This window comes from Gekko japonicus, unplaced genomic scaffold (assembly GCF_001447785.1).
Source record: "Gekko japonicus isolate JY-2015 unplaced genomic scaffold, Gekko_japonicus_V1.1 scaffold174, whole genome shotgun sequence".
Classification (NCBI taxonomy): Eukaryota; Metazoa; Chordata; class Lepidosauria; order Squamata; family Gekkonidae; genus Gekko; species Gekko japonicus.
The window spans coordinates 1,358,546-1,385,307 of NW_015177013.1; the positions used below are offsets into that span (position 1 = coordinate 1,358,546).

The 26,762-nt window shown below is 43.5% G+C and overlaps 1 protein-coding gene across 1 annotated transcript in view; it reads right to left on the bottom strand.

Annotated features, from left to right (window-relative positions):
• Nucleotides 1-26,762, bottom strand: part of MSH2 (mutS homolog 2) — a 96,269-nt gene that overhangs the window by 35,526 nt on the left and 33,981 nt on the right. Inside the window, exons 7-8 of the mRNA XM_015427676.1 lie at nt 20,118-20,317; nt 8,909-9,018 (exon numbers count right to left, since the gene is read on the bottom strand). Of these exons, the coding sequence (XP_015283162.1) occupies nt 8,909-9,018; nt 20,118-20,317 (310 nt within the window). The remainder of the gene's footprint in view (nt 1-8,908; nt 9,019-20,117; nt 20,318-26,762) is intronic.

Consider the following 26,762-nt stretch of genomic DNA (forward strand, 5'->3'; position numbering starts at 1 on the left):
GAAATGGCTGAAAAGGTGAAAGAAGTGGACGCCACTGCACAAAAGGTGAAAAAGAAAGTTCAAAAGCTGGAAAAGAAGCAAGTTTCTACAGAAGATCAACTGCTACAATTACAAATGGAAAAGGCTAATATGATCCTTCGTTTCCAGGGCTTGCCAGAGACAAAGGGAGAGAATCTTAAGGAACTCATGAGTGAAGTATTGGCCCCAGTGACAGATATGAAGGCGGAACTCTTATTAAATGAAATGGATGTGGCCTATAGGTCATATTCAGGATATATAAAGAAAAACAATCTGCCTGGGGAAATTGTGGTAAGATTCTCGAAGAGGCATGTGAGGGATACAATCCTGAAAGCAGTATCTGGAGCACCCCTGAAAGTGGGGGAGAATACCATCAGAACGTTAAAAGACATTCCATTTGAAATAAGACAAAGGAGAAAGAAATATAAAGAATTAACTCTTTTTCTACAGACAAATGCAATTGGATATAGATGGCTAACCCCAGAAGTCGTAACCTTCAAAATCAAGGATAAAAAAGAAAAGATTGACTCTGTCCAGAAAGCACGGGAATTTTTAAGAGTCCAGATGGGAGGGCCAGGGAAGGAAGGAGCAAAAGGGGAGGACAGTAAGTCCAATGGCGAGCTGGACTCAGAATCTTCCGGGGAGGACACTATTTCAGAGAAAGGGGCGGCAACCCCTAAAAGTCCTTATAAGCTTCGGAAGAGACTAGGCAAGGAGAAGTAAAGGCTGAAGGACTCTGAACTGTGCCTTTAAAAAATGTTGAAGTGAGATGCTTTGGGGTGTTTCTGTATGACAGTTAAACTTAAGATTTGAAAAAGATAATGTTAAACTTGACACAGTTGATAGTAAGATTAACGGGATTAAGACCAAATGTATGGTTAAGCTAGTGGGATGATCTCCTCTCTTGGGTTTTTAGTCAGTAGTGGGTATCTTTCTTTATCCTATAAATGTAGTTCCCCCTCCCTTTTTCTGTTGTAGTTTGTAGTGTTATAAAAAATGCAATAAAAAATCCCCTCCAGGGGCTTAAAAAAAAAAAAGAAAGAAATACAGAACAGGCACCAGCCAGTTAAAAAGTTTCTCAGTCCACTTCACTTTACCAGAGGACCATACAAGATCATATGAGCGACAGGTGAGACAGGTTCCCTTCCAGGAAGGAATCGTTGCTCTCCTCAGATAAACAGTGTCTATAGGCTGAGCCAGATCTAATGGCAAAAAGTCTACGAGAAGCAGAAGGGTGACACAGCATAGGTGGCTATACTGCAGCACAACTTCTGAAATGGCACTGGGAAGCCGTGAACCTGAGATGTGTGAGATTCTGAAACTGTGACAAAGCAAATGAGAAACCAGAATGCTGTGATTCACTAGGGTCCTGCAGGTCATATCCAACCATCAGCAGACGGCATCAATGTATGTGGGCTTCCTGTGTATTCCCATCCTCCCCAGCTGTCCCCTATGACCTCCAAAGGAGCTCTGGGGTTGCAAGGCTTACATTGGTAAAGAAGGCCACACAGGTCAGAGATATGCACCCAACAGGGAACAAGGCCGAAATTGCCTCCTCTTCTGCCATCACTATGCAACTGATAGAAGAGGGGTGATTTTGCCCCTTTTCCCTCCTCTCTGCAGGCCTCAGACCTGTGCAGCTTTTTGTCCATGTGGGTCCCATAATTCAAAGGAATCATCTTTCCAGGGGTTTAGAGGGGATGTTGAGAAGACCAGAACATGAGGATCCTCTGCTGATCCTCAAAGGATTTATTTGTTGTGATTAGTATGCTCATATGCTTGGAGGGCTGAACCACTATCAAACAAGAGGCTAGGAGGCAGCGATCTAAACACAGCAATAAATTTAAACATAGCAATACAAAGATTTTAGTCATTTCTAGAAGGATGGAAGAGTCCAATAAAACACAGAACACATGCCAGATTCCCCTCCTCAAAAGAGTAAGAAAACCCCTATTAGATAGGCAGAAAGTCCACCCAATTTCCTAATCAAGATGCCCCTAGAAAATCCATAAGCAGTGCACGAAAGCTCTCTCACTGTCGCCTTTCAGGCCCCGGCATTAGAAGCACACTGCCCCAAATGATGTTCCTTATAGCTATTGTGGCTAATAGCTGTTGATAGGCTGATGTTCCATAAATACGTCTAATTCCCTTCTGAAGCCATCTAAGCCAGAAGCCATCAAAATCTGTGGTCATGAATTCCATAAACGGATTAATCAGGCTTCCTCATCTATCTGAAATTGTTCCTCAAAAGTAGCTAAAGATACAAATTCATTCAGCACAGAGTATGAATTACTGAGCATCTTTCATGTTTTCATTTTTAAACGTTTCTAGTTCTCAAAGGTACCCCCCCCCAATCTTTCTTTTTATACCCACCACTGTGAAATCAATACGGGTGCTTGCCTGGCTTTGCCATGGATTGGCTACCAAACATGTTGGCCTTCAGTGTCTGGTGCCTGATCCCTGGTCCCTCCATTCTTATACAGTAACTCTGCTAAACACATTTGGAGGTATTAATGAAAGGGGCTTCCAAGTTATGAAGAGCAGCATCGAACTTTGAGGAAGGTCATAGAATTTGTTCTGAAACAGTACCCAAACCATCTTTGTTTCCTTTCCTTTATGCTAATTCTATCCAAGTTAGTCCTTCCCAGGGGTCTTTTCGTAGAAAAAGAGCTAGGGGAACTCATTAGCATAACTCATTAGCATATCCCACACCCCCTGACATCATAAGGCCCGGCGGTGGACCTGCGAGGCCGGCGGGAGTGCGAGGAAGCCCCACCAAGGCCCTCCCTGGCCCCAGGCAGGCAGGGGTGAGGAGAGGCGAGGAGGAAGCAACTTACCCTCCCTCTTCTCCTGCCTCCTCCTGGCTGAATGAGGGCCAGAAGCGGGGCGGCCGGAAGCAGGGGGCGGGGCTTCGTCATGTGCCCCACCCCCCGCACCTCACCTGGGGGAACTGCGATCCCCCCCGAATCGACCTCTGGTCCTTCCCTTGCTAACAAGGTCTGTGTCAGAGATTTCTTACAACACATAGTGTTAAGAAACTAAAGGGGAGGAGGAAAGGGAATCAACCTCACATTTGCTCGAGACTTAAAGGGAAAATAGCACAGACAACATGAAATAATCTTATATTTAATTAAACATTCCCCAAGCATCATCAGTTGTTTTCTTTCACTCTGAAGCCTGAGAAGATTATAAATTATTATAACCTTTTCAGGATTTATATGCTTTCTACAGCTAGAATATAATGTTCCTAACCTGCACAGCAGCAAAGAAAAGCATTCTCCAGGCCTGCAGGAAAGGAATGAGGGATGAAACGGCAGGGAAGACCGAGACCAAGCTATCAATTTGTAGACAGAATTGTTTTGCTTGCTTGATGACACAAACATCTGACACCATCATTCTTCTTGAAAGAAATGGCATAAACCAAGAACTCTTTAAAAAGTACAAGGCAGACCTTCCTAAGGAGGAACAAGTAGCTGCCAAGGCAGACACAAGATCAGCCCACAACAGAATAAGAGATTGAATTTATACCCCGCCCTTCGCTCCCCGAAGGAATCTCAGAGCAGCTTACAATCTCCTTTCCCTTCCCCAACAGACACCCCATGAGGTAGGTGGGGCCAAGAGAGCTCTCTTGAGAACTGCCCTTGAGAGAACAGCTCTGAAAGAACTTATGACTGACCCAAGGTCACACCAGCAGCTGCATGAGGACGAGTGGAGAATCAAACCCAGTTTTCCCAGATTAGAGTCCATGCTCCTAACCACTACACCAAACTGGGATGGAAAGCTTATCCACAAGACCCAGGCATATCAGAGGTGTACCAAATTGCATACATATAACTGGGGTGCAACTGAAGACTGTAAATCCCCCTGCCTGAGAATCACATATGACCGGGGACCAGTGTTCCCTCTAAACTAAGTTAGTGTGAGCTGGCTCACAGTTTTTTAGCCTCCAGATCACAGATTTTTGTCTTAGCTCAGGAAAGATGGCTCCAGAGCAAACTAATTTATGCAGTAGGCAAATTGCACACTCACAACTTTAATGCCGGTAGCTCACAAAGTAGAATTTTTGCTCACAAGACTCCACAGCTTAGAGGGAGCATTGCTGGGGAAGGGGTGGGTGGGTGGCTGCTATGTATCCTCACAAAGCTTTTTGCTTTACATGGCCACATTAAACTAAACACAGCCTGTGTGGTCATGGCTCCCTTCCTCTCCCTGCTTCTGCTTGCCCCCATCCTGAAAATCACAGGACACACTGTTAGTCTAGGGACTAAATATCACCGCTCACAAGTGGAAGTGAGTGACACTCTGTTCGGAGGGCATTACACCCAAAGGTCTGCTGACTATATATTACATGTTCATAGACCTTCTCTCCAAAACACATGCTCAAGATGGTTCACACGAACAGAATCAGCAACACAACCACATATAAAACCATAATCAAAATGTAAACTACTACCACCCAGCAGGCCAACTAGATAAGCAACAACAATAACACACCTACAGCAAAGCACAAATAGCAAACAGTTAAAAGTAACTAAAAAGAATCCAGGCAGAAGACAGGAAGGGAGAACAAAACCATACAATTAAAAGCAAGCTGAAATGTTAAAAAAATTATCTATTTGGGGGGGGGGGGGAGAGAACCACACACACAAAGACATCAAACACAGTCCTTATACCTCGTGGCCACATGTCCCATCTCAGAAGATAGGGGTCATGAAGAAAGGCCAAAGGTGACGGTCACAGTCTCCAGGTAAAACGACATGGGGGAAGGCAGTCTTTTAAGTATCCCATTCATAGCACCTAGGGCTCTGAAGGTCAACATCATCCTGTTAAACTGGAACCAGAAGTGAACAGGCAGCCACTGAAGAGCTTTCAAGACAGGGATTAACATGCTGCCTGTAGCATTCTTGCTGCTGCATTCTGGACTGACTAAAGATTGTGGACTGTCTTCGAGGGCCTCCCCCACACACGGAGAGTAGAGTAATCAAGCCTGGCGGTAACAGCAGCATGGAACAGTATTATCTTATACTTTTCAGGGAAAATAATCATGTGCTAGCATATATTAGCAGAGGAGAGACTGGGCAAAGGACCATGAAGCCCCCAGTTTCAGCCTCGCATCTGCCACCGACTCATCATGTGACTTTAGACAAGACTGCCAGGGTTCAGCATCACCATCTATAATATGTGGGTAATAAAACCGGCCAACCTTACAGTTTCATTAGAATGAGAAAGTATGTGAAAGTGCTGAGAACACCCTAAAAAGTGCTAGGCTTTATTGAATTATTTATGACACATTAGGGTGTGATCATCCATATGCTTAGTGAGGAAATTAGTTCCACTGAACTCAAATAAGCTAAATATATTAGTTCAGGCTTCAAGATTTAAAATCAATGAAAGCTTCAACTAATCTATCAATGGGGGCTAATTTTAATCACTGAGACCGAGTTGCATGCATGTTTATTTGAGACCACTTTCACTCTGGTGTGCTATTGTAATAAAGACTGGAATAACAATAGTAAAGATAGCATTTACTTGTAGCATTAGTAACAGCCTTAGCTAATATGATCTCGTAGCATCTATAATGAAGTTCGTATTATGCAAACATATTCCAATGAGATCGGTTTAAATGTAACTAATTTTTTGTAATCAATTGACAGCCACAGCATTTAAGAATGAGACATGCCTTCTCCATTTTATTTTAAATATGTAAGAACCACCTGTAAGTAACTTAATTTCAGAAGGGCAGCCATCAGTAAAATTGCAGCAAGGTGAGTGACTTTTTTCTCAAGCCCTTGCCCTTTTCCCTGGCACTGGCTGCATCTCCTTGAGCATGACCTCAGGGAGGGTGGCTTGCCTTGTAGTCACAATCCCAACCACAGCGCCTGGAGCCTTTCTTTGAGGGGTTTCCTGTTTCCCCCCTTCTTCCCCCTGCTGAGTGGGTCTGCCTCCCAGTAGTGGCCGACACTCCTTCCTCTGAGTCAACAAATGGGAGCTCTGTTATCAGCAGGCAGCAGTGCCTGTCAAGCTTTGGAGGGTCCCTATTGTATTGAAAACACCACCTCCAGTGTTGTCTAGCAGCTCCACGCCAGATTTTCTGGGTTGGTTTTGTTTTCCTGAGCTGCCTCAAGCCATGCCCAAAAGCTTGGAGATTTATTCCAAGACCACATGTGTGTCAAGCATTGAGCCCCAAGTCCTGCTCCACCCAAAATTCGGGCCAGATTTTGGCTCATCGCATGGTTCATGCCCATCCCTAACTCCAACTTTAAATATATATATTTTTTACCTTTAAGTATATAAACAGTAAATAGACACAATAAGTAAAAGCGTATTAATTGAGTAGCAAAAGGCTGCAAATGTATGGGCATGGGGAAATCAAATAGGTGTACACACAACCACACAAAATCATCTCTCTTCGAGCACAGTAAATTCACCAAGGAAGGAAGGGATAAGCTAGCACAGTCTAGTTACTCTGAGGCTTCCCACGGCCTTCCAATCATCACGCCCTTTAATGCCAAAGTTCACACTCAAGCGCTTAACATTAGGGGAAGTTCAGTGGGGGGCATCCACAGACAAGGTTGGGATTTTTGCACACTTGGTAAACTCCCTGGTATGCAACAAACTATTACTCTGAACATCAAAAACAGAAGATCTCAAAGACCAGCCTCATGAGGACTCAGCATGCTGAGTCAGTTTAGAGGGGAGGAAGACACAAGAACAGAGATAAGGAAATCAGCTTCCTTCAGCACTGAAGACACGACAATCTCCTGGAAAGTGGTTTTGGTCTGGCAGGGAAATTTCCCAACCGTTTATCTCCCCCCCCCGCCCCCAATTCCTCATGATTCTCCCACCTTGTAAATAGTAAACAAAGGCATTACAGAATGCAACATATCTGTATCTATGAGCCTCAGGAAGCAGGAAGTTTACTCAACACAGGCAACCAATATATTTGGTTGCTATGACAACATGTAATTTACCACACTCTCAGTAAAAAGAGAATGGTTCTCGCAGGTTTAACTCTATTAAACAGGAGGCCGTAAAAACCTCCATGTGCAAGATTCTGATTTCTTCCACTGTGGAAAGTTGACAGTGTGTTCCACGACCCACAGCTGCCTCTACAACATCAGCTTTAATTAACTTTTATGGATTTGCAAATGCTAACAAAATCTGGCACAGCATGTTTTACAAGGCTTTGCGAAGGATGCCCACTTAAAACACACACACACACACACACACACACAAAATTACATGAAGGGGGAAAGTGACTGGAAGGTTTGGGGGGGGGGGGAGAAAATGGGAAGGGCCAGCTAGCAGATACAGTAACAGTCATGTCCTACAACAAAGAACAGATGGGCCACAGTTGGAAGAAATTTATTAATCTCTTCATGAGCATCATACATTAAAGTCTGGTGATTCTCATTTCAAGGTGTTTACTTTTCCTCTTAAAAAGAAAGTATGGAAATTATGCATGCAAGCGAAGATATAAATATTAATACTTACAACCATATGTGTACACTTAAGTTGGGAAATTTTGTCATCAACTTCAACATGTACAGGGTACAGGGTTTTTTTTACCATTGACGCAGTTTTGCCACATTCCATCCACTTACATACCACTACCCTCCTTCACACACACGTGTATGCGCACACACACGCAGCTTCACCACCCATAACCACTTTCTTATTTCTACCAAAAAGAAAGCACACCCCACAGCTTGTCCCTTGAAGTGAAAGGGGAAGCCTGGGATTGTGGGGTATGAGGGACATTCTCACAGTCTGGGAACTGCTGCTGGAAGGAACAGGTGTCTTCGATCCAGTTTCCTCGCCTACTGTTCAGTTCAGGGGTCTGTGCTTTATAAACATGCAGTCTCCAAAGTAGAGGCAACAACAGATTATCTTCCCTACAATGAGCCTGGGATTTGTACCTTGATGTGGGAAAACATTCCCAGGCCACTCAACAGAGAACAAAATAATGGTTCTCTGCAACTACCTCCAGCAACCATTCACTAAAGAGGAATGGAGAAAAGGCATGACAAAACGCAAGACAAGTAAGAGAATCTTGTCCTAGGTTTCATTAAAGGAGGTTCAGGTTTCCCATGAATGTTCAAAGTGCTTTTTACTGAACTTATATTTAGACACTTTATATTGTTCTTTGACACAATGTATGCCAAAGGACAGAGCAGAGATGCACACGGGCCATAAATGAACTTTGACTTGCGCTAAGTGGAATTCCTGTGATGACACCTGACACCATTAAGGACATGCAACTGTGGAGCAGTCAGAACCTCAGGTTTCTGCTCTGGGCCAAACGGTGGTATTCTGACACACACACACACACACACACCAGGAAATTTCTCTGTTGCATCCCAGAGGCTTGCACGAAAACATTCTGAAACCCACTCACCATGTCCAGGAAGTTTCAACTGCTTCCCACAGATGGATACAAGCCATTAGTATTTCATCTAGCCTAAGGCACTAGATAAATGAATACATTTTATGTCTTATTCGACCTATTGCATTTTTATTCCACCCTTCCTCCACAAAGCACACGTTGTACACATTGGCCCGAGTGAGTCAGTGACTCTGTCTCATGGCTGAACAAGGATTTGAACTCAAGTTTCTACAGCCAAATACCACTCAAAATACTGCAGCATACTGGCTCTTATTTTGAGTTTTCCATGGTTGCCTGTTTTGAAATTGTCTAAATAGCTTGATTTTATTCTGTACTGCTTTTGGTGATTTTCAGTATTTGTGACTATGCAGTCTTGAACAGTAAGTTCTTAGCATGCTGTTGAAAATTTTAGATACAAATTAGTTGCACATGATAGAGACTTACACACTAGATACTTGACAGAAACAGGCCATTTCAGGCAGTCATCATGTTTTTAAAGGTTACCTTATCCATGTCTAAAGTTGTTTCGATCATCTGTTGAAACTTGGAGAAATCGGAGAACAACTCATTAAGAGGAGACATGAACACTGCTTGCAATAGCGTATCATGCTTTCCTGTCAAAAATAAGACACACAAAAATGTAAGAATTGCTGAGTCAGATATAAGAAATGTCAGTTTAGAACAAATCTAACCTAGCATTCTTTCTCTAGTGGTCACTAGTCAGACGGCTGAGGAAACTCTGCAAGCAAATTAGCAATTATATTGCTCTTTTGAGTGTGATCCCTCCCCACTGGATACCCCATTGGCCTTACTCCCAACATCCATCAAGCCTGAGGGTTAAGGAATCCTTGGGAAAGGTTTGGATACGGCACAGGACATGGTACTGGGAGGAGAGGTAATTTCAGATCTTCCCCTCCAGCTACAGCATTCAATGCTGCATAACATCTAATTTGTAAGGGTCCCATGACACTCAGGAATGGCTCTTACAGGAGCCCTGGATTCCAGCTAAAAGAGGGAAAGGAGCAAAAATCCCTACCAGGAACTAGAAAGCAGAGGCAAATCCTCCAACAACAGAGATAGCTTTAAGTTTTGTGTATCAAATCACTGGCAGATGTTTCCCACATAAATTTACCTCTCCAACTATGGGTGAACACAAATGAAAATTTACCATGAGGCAATATCTCTGTGTATTCAAGTAACCACTTGGTAGATCATCTGTATCATCCTACGAAGTCATGGAAAGAATTTCACCACTGCCATGCTTGCTCAGAGTCCCAATCAGTTGTCGCATTTTTACTTCCATTTGAATCATAATGTAATCACAGTTACAAGTTAACATGACGCAAGTCAAAAAACCCAGCTAAATATATAATTATAGTTTGCATCACCAAAACACTTCAGATCACATTTTGTATTACTGAAAATAATAATCTTATCTCTAGTGGGTACATTTTGCAGAGTTATGTACAGCAAATTAAGATGCATTCACATGAACAGAAATTACTATTAACAACTTCTCTATGGATTATTCAGGAACAAGTACCTCAATTCTTGATATCTCACACACTTTATCGAGTGTCATATATTCCCCATTTCTCACACAAAAGGTACATCAGGTTAAGTCAAGTCAAGCAAAGCTATTCAATAACGATTCTCTCATGCTGTCTAGGTTACTACTAATTAGCAGAGTAGCAACCCCCAAAACTGTAAATGGCAGAGGCCAGTAAAAGCCTCACGATTTTGAAGAGATGCATGACATCCTCTTCTAAGACCGCAATATACTACTTTGCCCTGTCACTTTTCTTTCATTTTCAATATTTTCATTATTTTGGTTTTTTTTTAAATGGAGCCCAACTTTGAAAGGCATTAATCTTTCTATTGATATTCAAAGTGGAATATGAGTACTGACAGATCGGAAAACCCTAAGCACACCCAATAAGCAATGTAGCTCATCACGGTGCAGAGCACAACTAGCCATTCCATGGATTGCCCATGCAAAGTAACCACACGAAACATATTAGCTTGTTTCCATCACACCTACTTCAACCATTCTCTTCCACAACGTTCATTCTTTAAAAAACATTCTTCCTCCTGAGTAGAAAATGTATACGGTCTCACCCTTGTGTCCTTTGAAGAAAGGCATGCTAAAAGTGCCATAAATAAACTGAATACAGAGGACAGGATCCACCTATGGGGACCCCAGCAGCTGTTCTATGATTCTGTCTTTAATCCTCCCTCAAGAAAGAAGCCCACCAAGAAGGGGGGGGGAGAAAGAGAGAGAACCTTCCTGACCACAATGGGCACACAGAAAAAATGAGTATCAGTTATCAGTTTATAAGGATTTTCAGACCAATGAGGCTCTTTGCTTCTTCAAAATAAATGCAGGCATAGGCATATCTAGATCTTCCACTCCAAAACTTTGTTCATTTTGTTTACGAATGTCTTCCTTAAAGTTTAATATGACTGTCATGCTCTACACTATCAAGAGAGATGAGCGGTAGCCAGTATTCAGGCAAGGATGGCAAACACTGTACAAATGAATGAAAACACCAATGGATGTCTCAGGCTGTCAAATTAAAGAGGAATTTTATTAAAAGTTCCCATTTAATTTTCTTTACTGGCAGATTTGGTTCTGAGGTGCACATCTGCAGAGGTCAACACAGTTCACCCTTCTTGTAAGCTTAATGAACAAGGCAGATCTTGATATTTAAATTTGGTGGAAAATGACAACCTTAAACTGACCAGCCTGAAAAAAAATATGATTATTTTTAAATGGGGAGGGAAAACAACCATTTTGCTCATGCTGTCAGAGAAAAATTATCTGCAAGCCTTCAAAAAAACCCTGAGTAACTAACAGCGCGCCTCACAAATTAGTACTGCAAAAGCAACATTTTGTTTATTTTTAAAACTGTTAAAAGTCATAGGATATGAAGCAGCCACTCCCTACTATGAAAAATAAGACAGCAAAAGACAAGGCTGAAGGCATCAGGGCCACCGTAAGGCTGTCCACACATCTAAGCTATGCCCACCTTACCTCCAGGAGATGGCTGCTACTTCTTACCAACAGGATAAACACATTCCTGATAGGAGCCCAGGATCTGAACAGACACAGATGCTCCAGAACAAAGGAGGAAATTTTGCTGAGGGTCACTGTGGTGGTGGTGGTGGTGGATTTTGCCACAGTTTGCCCAGGTTCAAATCCCCACTCAGCCATGGAGCTCCCTGGGAGGCTCTCTCCCAGCCTCATCTACCTCACAAGACTGTTGCAATGAACAAAAGTTCCTTAGTGAGGTTTGGGAGCGCACTGGAAGGACTGACTTCTTGAATTTGGCATCCCCACCTCCACAGTTGAGGCCATGATTGCTGTGAGGATGAAGGAGCAACCTTCCACCCAGTTGTGGAGAATTTAGATACACTGTGCTGGCAGGCAACTGGGCTGAAGCAGGATGTTTAGGGTAGAAACAGGAAGAATACACAGTATCCATTCACTGGAATACCATAGTGCTCGTTACAGACAAATGTTGACATCATAATTCACAAAAACCAAGAAAGGGGGGGGGGCTCAACCCAAGATATGTCTGTGATATATGAGGGTCAAGCTAACAAAATAAATTATAAAAATACAAATGCTTATTATGGCATACACATTAGTAAAAGATAAAATAGGTTAAAAGAACTGATCCGGCTATCAGACTCTTAAAACTTCTTACATACAGAGCTGTTAGTTTTGCATATACAACTGATAGGTATATCTTATGACCAACTTGATTACTACCTTTGATGAAAGAAACACACATCCAGACACATTGGATATTTGTTACCAGAACAATTTGGAGAGCATGTGCACTTACGATGAGGGATTATCCATGGCCTACTGTGTAAACCTTTAGCAATTACACATCACATGAGAAAGCAACACCTGGCTCTAAAGAAAATCTTTTTACATATATTTATTTCTGGATGTGTGCTGTTTTACAATAGTAATATTGACCACTGAGGAAGGTCCGAAGGGGCTGAAATGCATTTGGTCTACTAGTCATAAGATATACCCATCATTTGTATATGCAAAACGAACAGTCTGATAGTTGGATCGGTTCTTTTAACCTATTTTATCTTTTACTAAAGTAGATAAATAGGTACCACTTCGGTGGGAAGGTAACAGCGTTCCGTGCACCTTGGTGTTTAGTCATGCCGGCCACATGATCACGGAAACGTCTTCAGACAGCGCTGGCTCTTCGGCTTTGAAACGGAGATGAGCACCACAACCCTAGAGTCGGATTCGACTGGCTTTCGAGCAAGGGAACCTTTACCTTTTACACCATAATAAATACTGACATCATAATTCACTACATCTAGGAATGCCATATAATGGGTCTACAAGTTATAGCCAATGGTTGTAACCAGAACAAGGGCAGAATGTCATAAGCAATCAACTGGTCTATCTCCAGGTGATCAGGTCAATCCCACAGTTTGCCTGTCCCTACCTTCTCCAATTATCACACAATCGCCCTCAATCCTCATATTAGCAAAATTCTCCTTAAAATTATAAACAACAGCTGGCACCAACCACTGAAAGGGAATTACCAGATGTCCAAGCCAGCTTCCGAAGGGGGCGTGGTTCTCGCAACCATATAGCAAATCTGCACTGGATCATGGAAGAAGGAGGAGAAGAAGAGATTGGATTTATACCCCCCCCCTTCACTACCCAAAGGTGTCTCAGAGCGGCTTACAAACTCCTTCCCCTCCCCACAACAGACACCCTGCGAGGTAGGTGGGGCTGAGAGAACTCTAACAGAAACTGCTCTTTTTTCAAGAACAGTTGTGCCAGAATTATGGTTTGCCCAAGGTCATCCAGCCAGGTGCAAGTGGAGGAGTGGGGAATCAAACCCAGTTCTCCCAGATTAGTGTCCGCGCACTTAACCACTACACCAAACTGGCTCTCATAGAGAAATCTCATGAGTATCAAAAGATTATCTACTTATGTTTCGTCGATTACAAGAAAGCCTTTGACTGTGTTGATCATGACAAACTGTGGAGAGCCCTATAAGACCTGGGGGTGCCAGCACATGTGGTCAAGTTGATACAATCATTGTACACAAACCAGGAAGCCACTGTGCAAACACCATATGAAGATACTGATTGAACATAAGAACATAAGAGAAGCCAATGCTGGATCAGGCCAATGGCCCATCCAGTCCAACACTCTGTCACACAGTGGCCAAAAATACCAGGTGCCATCAAGAAGTCCAGCAGTGGGGTCAGGACACTAGAAGCCCTCCCACGGTTGCCCCCCACCAAGCACCAAGAATATAGTGCATCACTTGCCCCAGACTGAATATAGAGAAAGGAGTATGACAAGGTTGCATTCACCTTTCCTATTCAACCTGTATGCCGAAACAACCATGAGGAAATTAGAGCTGGAAGAGTAAAAAATCAGGGTAAAGATTGGAGGAAGGAATATCAACAATCTTCGATATGCTGATGAGACAACCCTCCTCTTGGAAACTAAAGAAGGCCTGGAATACTGATCAAGAAAATCAAAGAGGAAAGTGAGAAGTTTGGCTCTTCCTAAACATCAAAAAGACCAAGTTCATGACCACCGAGAAGAAGAAAAACATCAGAATAACAGTTGACAATGAAAAGACTGAATGTGTGGAAGAATTCACTTTCTTATGATCACAGATCAACCAAAACAGCGAATGCAGTCCAGAAATAAAACGCTGCATCACGCTGGGATGCACAGCAATGATGAGCATGAATCGAATATGGAAGAGCAAGGACATCAGCCTAGCAACCAAATGCAGATTAGTCTGCGGTATTGTGTTCCCCATAGAAACCTATGATTGCAAAAGTTGGACCATGAAGAAGCAAGAGAGGAGGAAAATCGACTTATTTGAGCTGTGGTGCTGGAGAAGACTCCTGCGCATTCCTTGGACAGCAAATGTGACAAACAAGCAAGTATTTGAGCGCATAAAACCTGACGTGTCATTGGAAGGAAAAAACATAAAACTTTCAGCCATGTCATGCAGAAGAACTCACTAGAAAAAGCAATTATGCTTGGATCGGTTAGTGGCAAAAAGAAACCAGGCTGCCAAAGAACAAGGTGGCTAGACATTGTGGCCGTCGTGGCGGGACTGGCGCGACCCGCACCGAAGCTTCCACAAGCCCCGGAGGGCGAAGACCCCTCGGCGAACAGTTCTGAGGGGGTAGAGACGGGCGGCAAGCCGGAGAAAGGCTCAGGAGAGGGAGGGCTATGCAAGGACATGCGGGGAACGAGAGGGAGGGCGCGGAGGCAGGAGAGCCGGGGGAGATGGGGCTTACCCGCGACAGGAGCCAACACGCTCGTTCGGTCACACACGGAACCCCGGGATTCCCCGGAAATGGCCCCGCCCTTGGAGACGCCCAAGCAACCCAACCAAGGGGGTGGAACAGGAAGGAATGACAGGGAGCCTGCCCTATCAGAAACCAGGGAGGAGAAGGAGAGGATTTTTCCCGGGTGGAGGGATATAAAAAGGGGGAAGCCTGTAGAGCCGGGGAGGATGTCGGAGGTGACTGGCTTAGGTAGAGAGAAGAAACGTTACTGAAGCAGCTGACAACCCCGAGGAGTGGTGGATAGGGAGTGACCTAACTCTCTCCCCACTTCGAGTCTGAGGCTCCGGCTTCCCCCGAGGGACCAACGACGTCACGGCTGAAGCCCCGCCCACACCAGGGGACAACACCCGGCATGACAGACACCATAGAAGTCGACACCAGCCTGAGCATGGAACGACTCAAAGAAACAGTACAAGATAGGAAAACGTGGAGAGAGCTGGCCCATAGAATCGCCAAGAGTCGAATGCGACTGAATGGCTAATAATTATTAACAACAAAACCTTCTCTTAAGAACATAAGAAGAGCCCTGCTGGATCAGGCCAATGGTCCATCTAGTCCAGCACCCTGGCTCTAGGATTCAGAGGTTTAGTGCCTCAGTCACTATGGCTTGTAGCCACTGATAGATGTCTATTCTCACAACTTCTGTTTCAAATGTTTGGAACAGTCCTCTTGTTGATTGGTGGTTTCAACACATCAGCAGCACTGAGGTTTCTGGCTCCATGATATGACACATACATCCAGCTGCTGTTGAACAGGAGAACTGTTGAACAGCTCCACACAATGAGGCCCTTCTGAGTGGGGGTGCAAATGCACAAAGCCTTTTCCCAAAGCAAAAGCAGACACTTGAAAAGGCCACCCCAGCTGGCAGCAAGTGAGGGAAGAACAACTACATGGACCAAACACAACCTCCCAGATATGCTTCCTAATCTCAGAGTGCAGACAATGGAGCAGCTCTCCCCCCCCCCCCCGGGTCCCCTTCTGCATGTTCTCATGGTGCTCTACATGCAGCCCTCATTTTGAGCACATAAAGCTGCCTTTACTGAATTAGGCTACTGGATTATTGAGGTCAGTATTGTCTATTCTGACGGGGGCAACTGCTCAGGGCTTTCATGTCATCCACTGCTTGATCCTTTTACCTGGAAATGCCAGGGACTGAACCTGGGATCTTCTGCATGCAAAGCTCTACTCACTGAGCCAAGGCCCTCTGCCCCTGAAAAAGCCCAGCATGCTCCAAGAAAAGATAAGAGATAAGAGCAGGCCAAGATCTGGGGGAGCCTTGGGCTCACCCCTCAACGTGATGGCCCACTGCACCCTCTACTCCAGAGGCTTCCCATTCAACTCCCTTCCCACTTTTCTCCACCATTGTGAAACTAGCCATCCTTCAGCCATTCGTCCCCTCCACTCTGTGATGCTAAAAGGAATGACACAGAAATACTACTGGGATGCAGGTGCAGGGGAAGAAAAGAGCACAGCTTTTCACTTCCTCAGTATGACTACTGCGCTTTCATCCCCAAGTGTCCTCACTATTTACTTACCTGCCCTTTCTTTTTTTAAAAAAAAGGCTTAACTTTCCCTGTTTTTCTTCTTTCAAATAAACCCACTCACTCCTCTACTTTTATGTTTTAAAATCACTCTGAGCTTTTTAAATTTCCCTTTCAAAACTGTCTATAAAATGTCCCTGAAATTTACTGCATTCAAGACTGAATCTTTGTTCTCAACATTCACCTATTATTGAAAATGACATTTTAGCTCTCCAAAATGATCTGACATTATTTCAGATCCTCTGAAGTCACTTTCTGAAATTTAATGAACGAGGCAAAGTATACAGGCTTCAGAAAATTACTTTGTATTTAACCTCTCTTTCTTTCTTTTTTTTGTTTCAGCACATCTTCATGAATCTGCACCTTCTACAATTAACATCATCACAGATAAACACTTGCATTCATGTTTGAGATTAGCTGGATTTTTTTACAGTAAATTAATCAACCCTTGTAGATGTAAAACAGTACAGGACGCCTGAACCTACATTAACTTTGGGGTGTGTTTTTTAAAGATTCTGAACCTTTTCTTTCTTTTTTCTTTACAGGACTAGCAGAGGGTAATAGGTAGAGAGGTGGGTACTTAAACTGGGTTGAGAGGCACTGAAGTTATAATGTTTATGTTGTCTTAAAAGCAAAAACTTTAATGTACTTAGAATAATCCTATGCACATTTATCTAGAACTAAGCTATACTGACTACAGTGTGACTTTTTTGGAGAAAGGCTGCATAGAACCACGCTATTAATCCAATTATCAGTTTTCTCTGTAGCACTTTTGACCAGCAAATCTGTAAATCATCCCACTGCCTGTAACTGTGACTGGCTGGGCTGCCGTTTAGTGACTGGCTCCACCTACCAGGGATGCCAAGGCTGTGGCAAAAAATAAATAGTAGATGCTGGTTTGGATTGCATCTCATTAGTGGCTCAGAAGCAGAGTCATGTATTAGGCAAACTGTCTCACAAACATTCTTGTGTATAAAATGAAAACAACATTATTTGACAAAACTGCTGCAATAGTGAACCACCAGATATTTGCAATTTTTAAAAAGATTTTAGCAATAGCTACCCACATTTTTCGCACTCTCTCTCTGCAGCCATGAGGACTAAAAACCTGTGCTTACATTTTTGTTGTTGTTGCTGTACTTCTAAAGCAAGCTGAGATTCTTGGAATTCTGCAGAAACAATGAGACTGTAAATTATAGTACAAGCCATGGCTACTAATCACCAAGGCAGCTGCTTTGTAGACCTATCCAGTTGAAAAGCAAGTTATAAATAGCTTGAACAAAAACAAACAAAGCAGAATCCTAAATCTCCCTGCATAGGCACTAATTAAATTGAATGTTTTGCTTTACAGTTGGGAATTAAGAGAAATATGAAAACAGAATTATTATTATTAGTTTCCATAGTGCTTTCCAGTGCACAAAATACTCCTTGAAATTTGCTTTGTTTATCGCCTGAAGCCTGGACCCAGAATGACCATCATGAATGACCATCATGGCGAGAAGAAAGAAGACGAGCACCTGTAGGTATCAGAGGATCACCTGCATTTCTGCCACTCTTGCTTAGATCTATTTGGATCCAGGACACAATCATCCCACAAGGCAGATTATGCTGAGAAAGACAGTAGTGAGGACTACAGCAACATATGACACCCAGCTTTGAGGCATACACTATCTATTGGACCAATCTCACTCAATGTATGTTTTCCAGTTAATGTTGCAGAGTTCATCAGATTTCCCATTCTATGATTTTTATTTCTAGATCCCTGGGGAAGAAATGGTAGATTTTCAAACTGTTTCCAACTGGTATTTCAAAAGTGCATCTCTCAGTAGATCACAAATCTTGTTCTTAAAGAGACAGAAGGGCTTCATTATGATAAGCCTTTTCCCACTGCGAACACATATTGACTGCCACTGGCCAGGGTGGAAAAGCATGCATCAGAACACAGGATGAGCTGAACTTGATGTTACGAGTGGGGTGGGGTACAGGCTCAATACAGGACTTGCAGGTCTGAATTCTGTATAAAGTCTATTGTGTCTTGAGAACAAGGATCAGCATAACCCACTTTAACTTCCTGAATGTTGTATTTCAAAATAAGATCAGCCATGAGATGAAAGATACTGAAGTCATTTTTACCCCTTTCTGAATACAGATCCATTGCCAGTGAACATGGCATACCAGTGCATAAAGCACTTCAACAGCTTGCCCTATATCATCAGCTAAGCCAGCCTCTTAAAAGGGGGCTTTCTACCTTTACTGATGTCCAATGAAAGCTTTGTAGGAACTGGACTAAGAACAAAAAACAAATGCAGAATGATGGTATGGAAGGTGGATGGTTAGAAGAGGAACGCTTTTAGAAAAGATGGAACTGCAGCGCTGGCAGAAAGCCTCATCTTTCAAGAAGAGTTCTGCAGAAACAGCAGCAGGCTTCCCTGAAAGGCAAGAGCTGGGGGAGGGGAGGGGAGGAGTAAAGGAAGCTGCATACAGGGAGCTCAAACATGGATTGTCACACCAGAGAGGTTCAGTTTGCTGCCTCACCTTTGCCCCCTCCCACCATACACAAAGCACAGAGCCTCTTGGAGGGAAAGCAGTAAGATCTGGATGTGTACAGATTTTCTATCTTTTGCCACAGGAGAGAAGCCAAACATCTCGCTAAAGAGCAAGAGGAGATCAGTTCCAAAAAGGCAGGTAATGAGAAAGAAACAACCAACAGGACTACCAGGGCCAAGGCACCAGGGAACAGATGTGCATGCAGCAGTGGTATGCTATACAGACAGGCTGCTGCTGCTGTCCACTAGTTGCTGAAAAGAAATCAAATCCTGCAGGTTTTGGCTTTATGGAGATCTCATAGCTCAGAGAATCAGGAAATTCTGCCAACTATTACGTTTTGCTGCCTTCATGTAAGGAAACATGCATATTTCCCAGTACCACCCTTAACCACTTATATATCAACCCAATGTAGATCTATGTTCAACTGAGAAATCTGTTAATTCTGTAAATACTTGCTCCTTGATGAACCTAGAATGACACCCAAATGGCTTCTGAAGGCATTTCACATTCTGCAGTGACAGGCTAGTCACAGTTACCTTGTGTTTCACACAATGGATGAATTTAGCTAGAACCAGATCTAATCATCCAGAAGATTTAGAGGAAATGTTAATCACCACCACAGGAGCGAACAATCCACTTTCAATTTAAGCAGGTGGTGGCCATCAGAGGCACCCACAGCGTCTTCCCTCACCTTGATGTCTGTCCCAACCCCAAGAGTATAGGGAGATCTGGGCTGCAGCTCTGGCCAGCATCACATTGATACATAGTTGGTTTAACTACTAGAAACTTCGTTTCTATATTCTTTAAATACTCAGTTTCCTTCTAGTTGTATTAGAAAAGAAAAATCTTATATTGGGGAAAACTCACACCCTCCTCTGGCATGCTAATCCCCACCCTTAGGCTCCTAAATGGATAACTGGGGGGAGAATGAGCAGCCCTTGGAAGTGCAGAAATGATTGAGGCCGTGGCTCAGTGGTACAGCATCTGCTTGGCATGCAGAAGGTCTCAGGTTCAATCCCCAGCATCTCCAGTGAAAAGATCTGAAAAGGTGATATGAAAGAGACCCTGGAGAGCAGCTGCCAGTCTGAGTAGACAACACTGACGTTGATGGATCAAGGGTCTGATTCAGTATAAGGCAGCTTCATGTGCGTGTTCATGTGAGGTTCCAAGCAGCTGGCTTCTAATGCACCCAGTCCCACAGGCCTTAGAAACTGGCCACTACTAGACTTAAAGCACAGGAGAGGAAGCATTACCTTCATTTTTCTCCAGTGCTTTCACCACATTAGGAATCTGATTAACAGCCTGGTACATCTTGTAACAGTCCTGCAGAGTGGCTGATTTCCTCTGAAATTTTTTTGCCAGCCGATTGAAGTCTGGGAAGCGACGGAGGTGGTCCTCTTGAAGAGACTGCCGTAGTTCCGCATCATCCACAAAGGCCTCCACCAAATTTAGCCTAGACAAGTTGAAAAACAGAAAATCAACTCAAGCAGGCAAAGCTGTAATAACATCAGGAGCTTCCTCACTTCTTTTTTTAAAAAGATAAAGGTTTATCTTGCACCAACAGCCAACTCCACAATGTTAGTGGGGGGGGAGGGGGAGATCATAATAAGAAAGAGCCAACATTAAAGATCTTGATAGCTTGCTGCCAGTTGCATAATGGTTTCCTTTTCCATTACCTGTAATGTTTATGATAATGCCAGAGTATTACAGAAAGAATCAAAGAGAGAATTAGAAGATTGCAGTTACACGGCCCTGGATACCATATTCCAAAACAGACAAATTCCATTTCCCCAATTAATAACACTTAGCATTGACAAGAGCATTTAGAACGCTTAAGGCACTTTTCTGTCAGTAATCTCTGACTCACACAATGCATGTTTTACCATGGGGCATGATTGTTCTCAGTGACACCATCTTCCTGCTGGGAGACAAACTATCACCCTAACTGCTGCATTTCCCCAACTGATTCTTACTGATTCATGATGGTTAAGATTCATAACATTTTCTGATGCTGCCCTCCTCTCTTTTTCTGTTTCCTTTCAAAATTAAATGCTTTGGTATGACTAGCCACTGAAGCATCCAATACCACACAATCAAAAAATGGGGAAAAGGATAAAGAGCAGTACACCCTTCCCCAATGGGGCACCCTCCATCCTTGCCTGGCCTGTTATGCATCTTTTATTGCCCCTTCCCAAATTGGAAAATCACTAGTCGCCAACAGACAACACCATTCAGAGGCTACAGGAAAAAGCACGAAAGCATGAGCTCAGTAGAAGAAGAGCATTCTTGCATCACAGAACGAGTGTGGTGGCGTGTTTAGAGTGCCAGTCTATGATCTGTGCGACCCATGTTCAATTCCCCACTTTACCATGGCAACACATGGGGTAATCTTGGGTCAATCACTCTCGCTCAGCCTAACCTACCTCACAGGGTGGTTGTTCGGAAGATAAAATAGAAGAAGGGAGAATGATGTTGCAAGATGCTTTAGATCCCCCACTGGGGAAAAAGCAGGATACAAAAATATTTTAAAAAATTAATGCTGCAAAGCAAGCCATCACACTCTGCTGGGCCATCTCAGGCCTGTCAGTCGCTGGCTTTTGAACTTTACTGATGCATATGTGCAGAGCATGTTCAATGGGCTGGTTCTGTGTGTGGAATCTCCACCTTTTCTCAGAACTTCTGTCCTTCCCTTCAGTATTAACTGTGTTCGCCCAATAAGGAGATGCTATGTACAAGCCAATAATACACACAAGGGAGACTGATTCCTTCCAGAATCAGTCTCCCTTGTTTTGTATTATTGGCTTGTTCATATGAGGGTCTCCCTATTGGGTGAACAGAATTGGTGACTCCGCCAGGACCCATATCAATTTCACCCAGAGTGCCTGAGGTGGCGGCAGATTGGTAAGACCCTTTGTGTGTGCATTTTTCCTAATTGGAACACTGCTGTCCATGGGTCACGTCTTTCTGACCGCAGGCTGTTGGGGTGCTGGGTGTCATCATGGGTCTTGTTTATACAGACAGAACCTGGAACAAATTATGGTAGTCAGCAGTGTTCCCTGAGTTAGTGTGAGCTAGCTCACAGTTTTTTAGCTTCCGGCTCACACATTTTTGTCTTACCTCAGGAAGGATGGCTCCAGAGCAAACTAATTTATGCAGTAGCCAAATCACTTGCTCATAACTTTAATGCCAGTAGCTCAGAAAGTAGAATTTTTGCTCACAGGACTCCATAGCTTAGAGGGAGCATTGATAGATGGAGGACCAGTCCTAACTTTATACAGGTAAGCATCATTTTCTTTTGGAAAAGGAATTATGGTCACTGGGCTGAGGGTTGTAATTCCAGTGGTGAATCCCTGCTTAGTAATACAAAAAGGGCACACAGTTACACTCACAGAGATGCGTGGAGGAAACCCAAAGATTTTTACTCCTCTGTATTGTATGGTGAAAAACTGGACTAAGATTGTGAGCCCTGGGGAGGGAATAGCAGAATATTCACCCCAGAGATTGGTCAAATATAGCATTATTGTTTGGCCTGATTATAAATTGGATAACCGTGAAAAATGGCCTATGAAAGGAAAAAACAAAGTTTTAATGCGTTAGAGCAGGGAGAAACATTACAAGTTTTCCCAAGGTGTACAAAGAAGCAGTAGCAGTTTTACACTCTTTTTAACAGACAAAAATAGATGGCATCGTAGGAAGCTTAGTAAACATTAATCAGGTCACATGCTAATATCGAAACTACAGCAGCTCTTAACCTGTTCTGTACAACCTGTTTCTCTCTTTGTTCCTTATCTTTTCATCGGCAGAACAACGTTAACATGTGTGGCTTGCTCAGACATGACTGTAATGGTCTCACATTAATAGATCAACTTTTTAGTTTACCCTCATTACCTTGAAACAAGAACTGACTCATAAAGTTCCCATTACATACACTTTGATTCTATTTTCTCACTTCCTGTGCAACCCAGACTTGCCATCTGTGATCTGCGCCCATCCCAAAGACTTTTATAAGTCTTGGAAACTTTATTATTGATTATAAATTTCCAAAACTGAACCTAGATTCATCAGCTGCTTAATTGTGATGCTGATGGTGCTGGAGGAGGAAGATTCCCAGAGCATTTCAGATCAGGTGCCAAAATGCCATCTCCTGCTTCGGAAAACTGTGGGGTTAAAGTATGTATCCAGTAACCCTCCCTGGAATCTGAGAAACAAGCACAAGAAGGCATCCTAATTTCTTCCTTTCTTTCTTTTTGTAGTGTTTGTCATCATGAAGCAATTGATGTAAAACATTCCTTAAAAGCTCATAAAACAAGGAGATTTCTACAGCTGTATGACAAATGAGTTTAACGCATAGTGGATTGTATTTCCTCCAAAATATAATATAGTCTCTGAACTTCTGCTAGAGAATGGTTTTGCTTCTATTGTTGCAATAATTTCTTAACATTAAGATTCCATCTCTTCTTGCTTCTGTAGCAAAGCAGAACACTCGATCTTTTATTGCTTCTCTCCTCATAAGGGAAACTGTTCCGTACTTCCTCACACTCTGGTGTGCTTAAGCTAGTAAGAAAAAAAATTACTCTCAGCTTTGATGGCAACCAAGGCACAAAGGGCTGAGATTTGCCATCAGTTCAGTGCACAGCTGTCTAGTTAAATTATACTCACATGTAAGCAGGTGGTTTGTAAGGAGGGCAGTCTAACAAATGCTTCTGAAATACAGTCTTTTTAGTGAGGTTTTATTACAAGCCTGCCCATGATCTACAATCTACTACAGAGGCCTTGCTCTACAAGAAAAGAGATGAAACAGGTACATGGAACAGGGCTTTTTCAGCCATGGCCCCCCAGTCTGTGCGATTCCCTACCACATAAGGTTAATTTGGTCCCCACCTTTTTGGCCTCATGGAACTCTGTAAAAATGATTTTCCAGTCAAACAAAGATATAGTTCACACATTCAGTGAAGTCCAACGCTTAACGACACTACAAATCTGCCGTCTTTAAGATGCCACAAATCTCTTCCCCTCCTCATCATTTTGGTAACACGACACCTTTTTGATTTAACAGCTGTGATGGGGAAGAAACTCATCCTAAATTTACATGAATTGAATAGAATTTGCTAACATAATTTAATTCAGCAATTTCACACTAGAACCACCTCTATGAATCCCTTTTGTTGAGACATGGTGACTTAGAGGTCAATGATAAGAATGTCCCAGGAGACTGACAGATCCTCCCACTGATCTCTGAGTGTTGTCATTTTGTGTGTCAGATATGAGACACAAGTCTCTAGACCAGGGCTGGTAACCTTATTGGCCTAAAAAATGGGGGGTAGTGGAACATCTACCTGTTGCGTCCTGGCAAACAAATTATCAGGGGTAGCCTACCCTTGCTCCAGGTAAAATTTCCAGCACCTGCCTGCTGCTGGATTATTAATTAACCTAGGTTTAAATATTTGCATTATTGACGGGTTTTCTGTAGGTGCTTGACATTGTAATCTGCTTTGAGCCCACAGCTGAGCAGAGAAAAGTGGGTTAAAAATGTCCCAATAAAACAGCAAATGGAGGAGAAGAGAATAAAATAGCAAACAGTTGTTGAATTGTGCAATAAATAACTGAAATACTCCTCTGGGCTTCTGAAGCCTCATCTTTCCTGCTAAAGCAAAGCAAACAAGTTGGCTATGTTTCATTTTAAATACCGCTCCAGATTGGCCAAATTCTCATCTATATTCATTATTTTTGCCAGTAGAGGAACTGCAGATCTGTTTACTTGCTAAAAACACTATTGCAACATACAACAGAATACAAGAATGCATATTTGGCTCTGAGTAACCAATGGCTCTCTCACTGTTGTCTTTTCCCCTCAACAAACAGACTTGAGAAGGAAAAGGATATTAAAAATGCAAGGGTACATCTATTTTTCTCTTAGAAAGTAACAAAAAAAATCAGAGACTTTCCTCTGCAACTGGGAACACTTAAAAGCCGGTATCAACAAACTCAAAAACATCCTGAAGTGTTTTTTGTTTTGTTTTTTTAAGTTACTGTTCCCCCATTGCTGGAGAAAAAGGCCCTGAAGATACCACAATTCAAAACATGTACCAAGGTTTAATTTATGATAATCATGTGCCAATACAGTATTTGGTACACATCTCTAATTCCTAAGACTTCAAGATGTCTTACTCTCAAAGGGTTAAAAGCCTCTCAAGTTTTTCGGGGGGAGGGGAGAGAATCTAGTACAGCTACTGCTGAATTACACAGTTGTAATGAAGTTCACTGAGGGCTGAAGCCAGACTAAGCCTTCTGCTCACGAAAAGCAGTTTTGCCAGTGGAACAGAATGTTCCTCCCTCTCCCGCTGCAGCCCACTGATCTCCCCAAAATGCTGCTCTTGGGGGACAAGGGGCACTCAAGGACAATACAAGAGGCAAAACTGTGAGTTTGCAGCAGGAAGAGGGAACTGGCAGACATCAGGCCACCCCCACCATTAGCAGAAAATTCCATCTGGATCCAGCCTCTACCGACAGAGGGCCTAAGCAGACACAAGGTTTTCTGTGTGTACACTTAACACATACATGCTAGAGTCACATCTGCGTGGTGTTGCTGCTAAAAGGATATAAGCCAGACAAAGTGCTTCCATCTTCACACAGTACAGCAGGGGTCACTAAGCTTTCTGTGGACACATCTGGAACTCGGATGCAGGGTGGTGGGCAGTGTTCCCTCTAAACTGAGTTAGTGTGAGCTAGCTCACAGTTTTTTAGCCTCTGGCTCACACATTTTTGTCCTCGCTCAGGAAGGATGGCTCCAGAGCAAACTAATTTATGCAGTAGCCAAGTCGCTTGCTCACAACTTTAATGCCAGTAGCCCACAAAGAAGAATTTTTGCTCACACAACTCTACAGCTTAGAAGGAACATTGGTGGTGGGCACAACCACAAAATGGCTGCCACAGGAGCTGAAGCCGCACACACAAAGGGAGCCCAAGCGCAGAGGAGAAGAGAGGTAATTAAAAGTGCATTGGTAAAGAGCAGCAAGAGCGAATAAAACAAACACTGTGGCTGCAGCTGCCACTGAAACAACGTTATTCTAAGCTGCATAACTACGCAGATCTTCAGGGGCAAATCAGAAGCAAGAGCCCCACCAAACCACACTCACTTTCTAAAAACACTGGGTGGGCACCAAGAAAGGTGCCATGGGCACAATGTTAGAGACCCCTGGAGGATGCAGCAATTCTCTTCTCTTTCCTGCTCCCCAGAACCCCTGCCATAGTAAACTTCCATCAAGTTGGGCAGGGACATAAGGGGCTGGGAGGGTGAGGAGGCAGGACCAGGGAGGGGGAGAGAGAGGGTGAGCAGGCTTCAAACACCGCCACCCCACCCCCCAACAACAGGCTGCCTTACTGCATGGGAAGGATGCCATGGGGAGGAGTGCGGTGACAGTGGACGACACACTTGGCAAAGGCAGCAACGACACTGTTCCTCCCTCTCAGGAAGACCATCCTTTGCTGCTCTGCTGCCCCCTCTCAGCCCTCCCCTTGCCGCCTACCCAGCCCTGTTATGAGGCAGCTCTGGGGACAAGTAGCCCAAGTGCCATCCACTCCTCCTTCCCTGTGTTCCTGCTTCTCCTCTCCTCAAACCTGTTCTCTTTGCACAGACTGACTAACTCTGGCATGGCAGCGGTGTAGTCTGGGGGGGGGGGGGGGGGGGGGGAAGAAGAGAAAAACACACTTGGCAAAGACAAGAGCGGCAGCACTTCACCCTCTTGGTTTCTACCTGATGGTGTCTACAGATTCAGTGGTGGCAATGGGTCCAGGTCTTACAGTCTGTTCCCATACAATTCACATGGGGATTATGTCATGTATGACTAGGCCCTGAAACCCGTAACACGTTGTGCCCGTCACCACTCACCTTCAGCAGG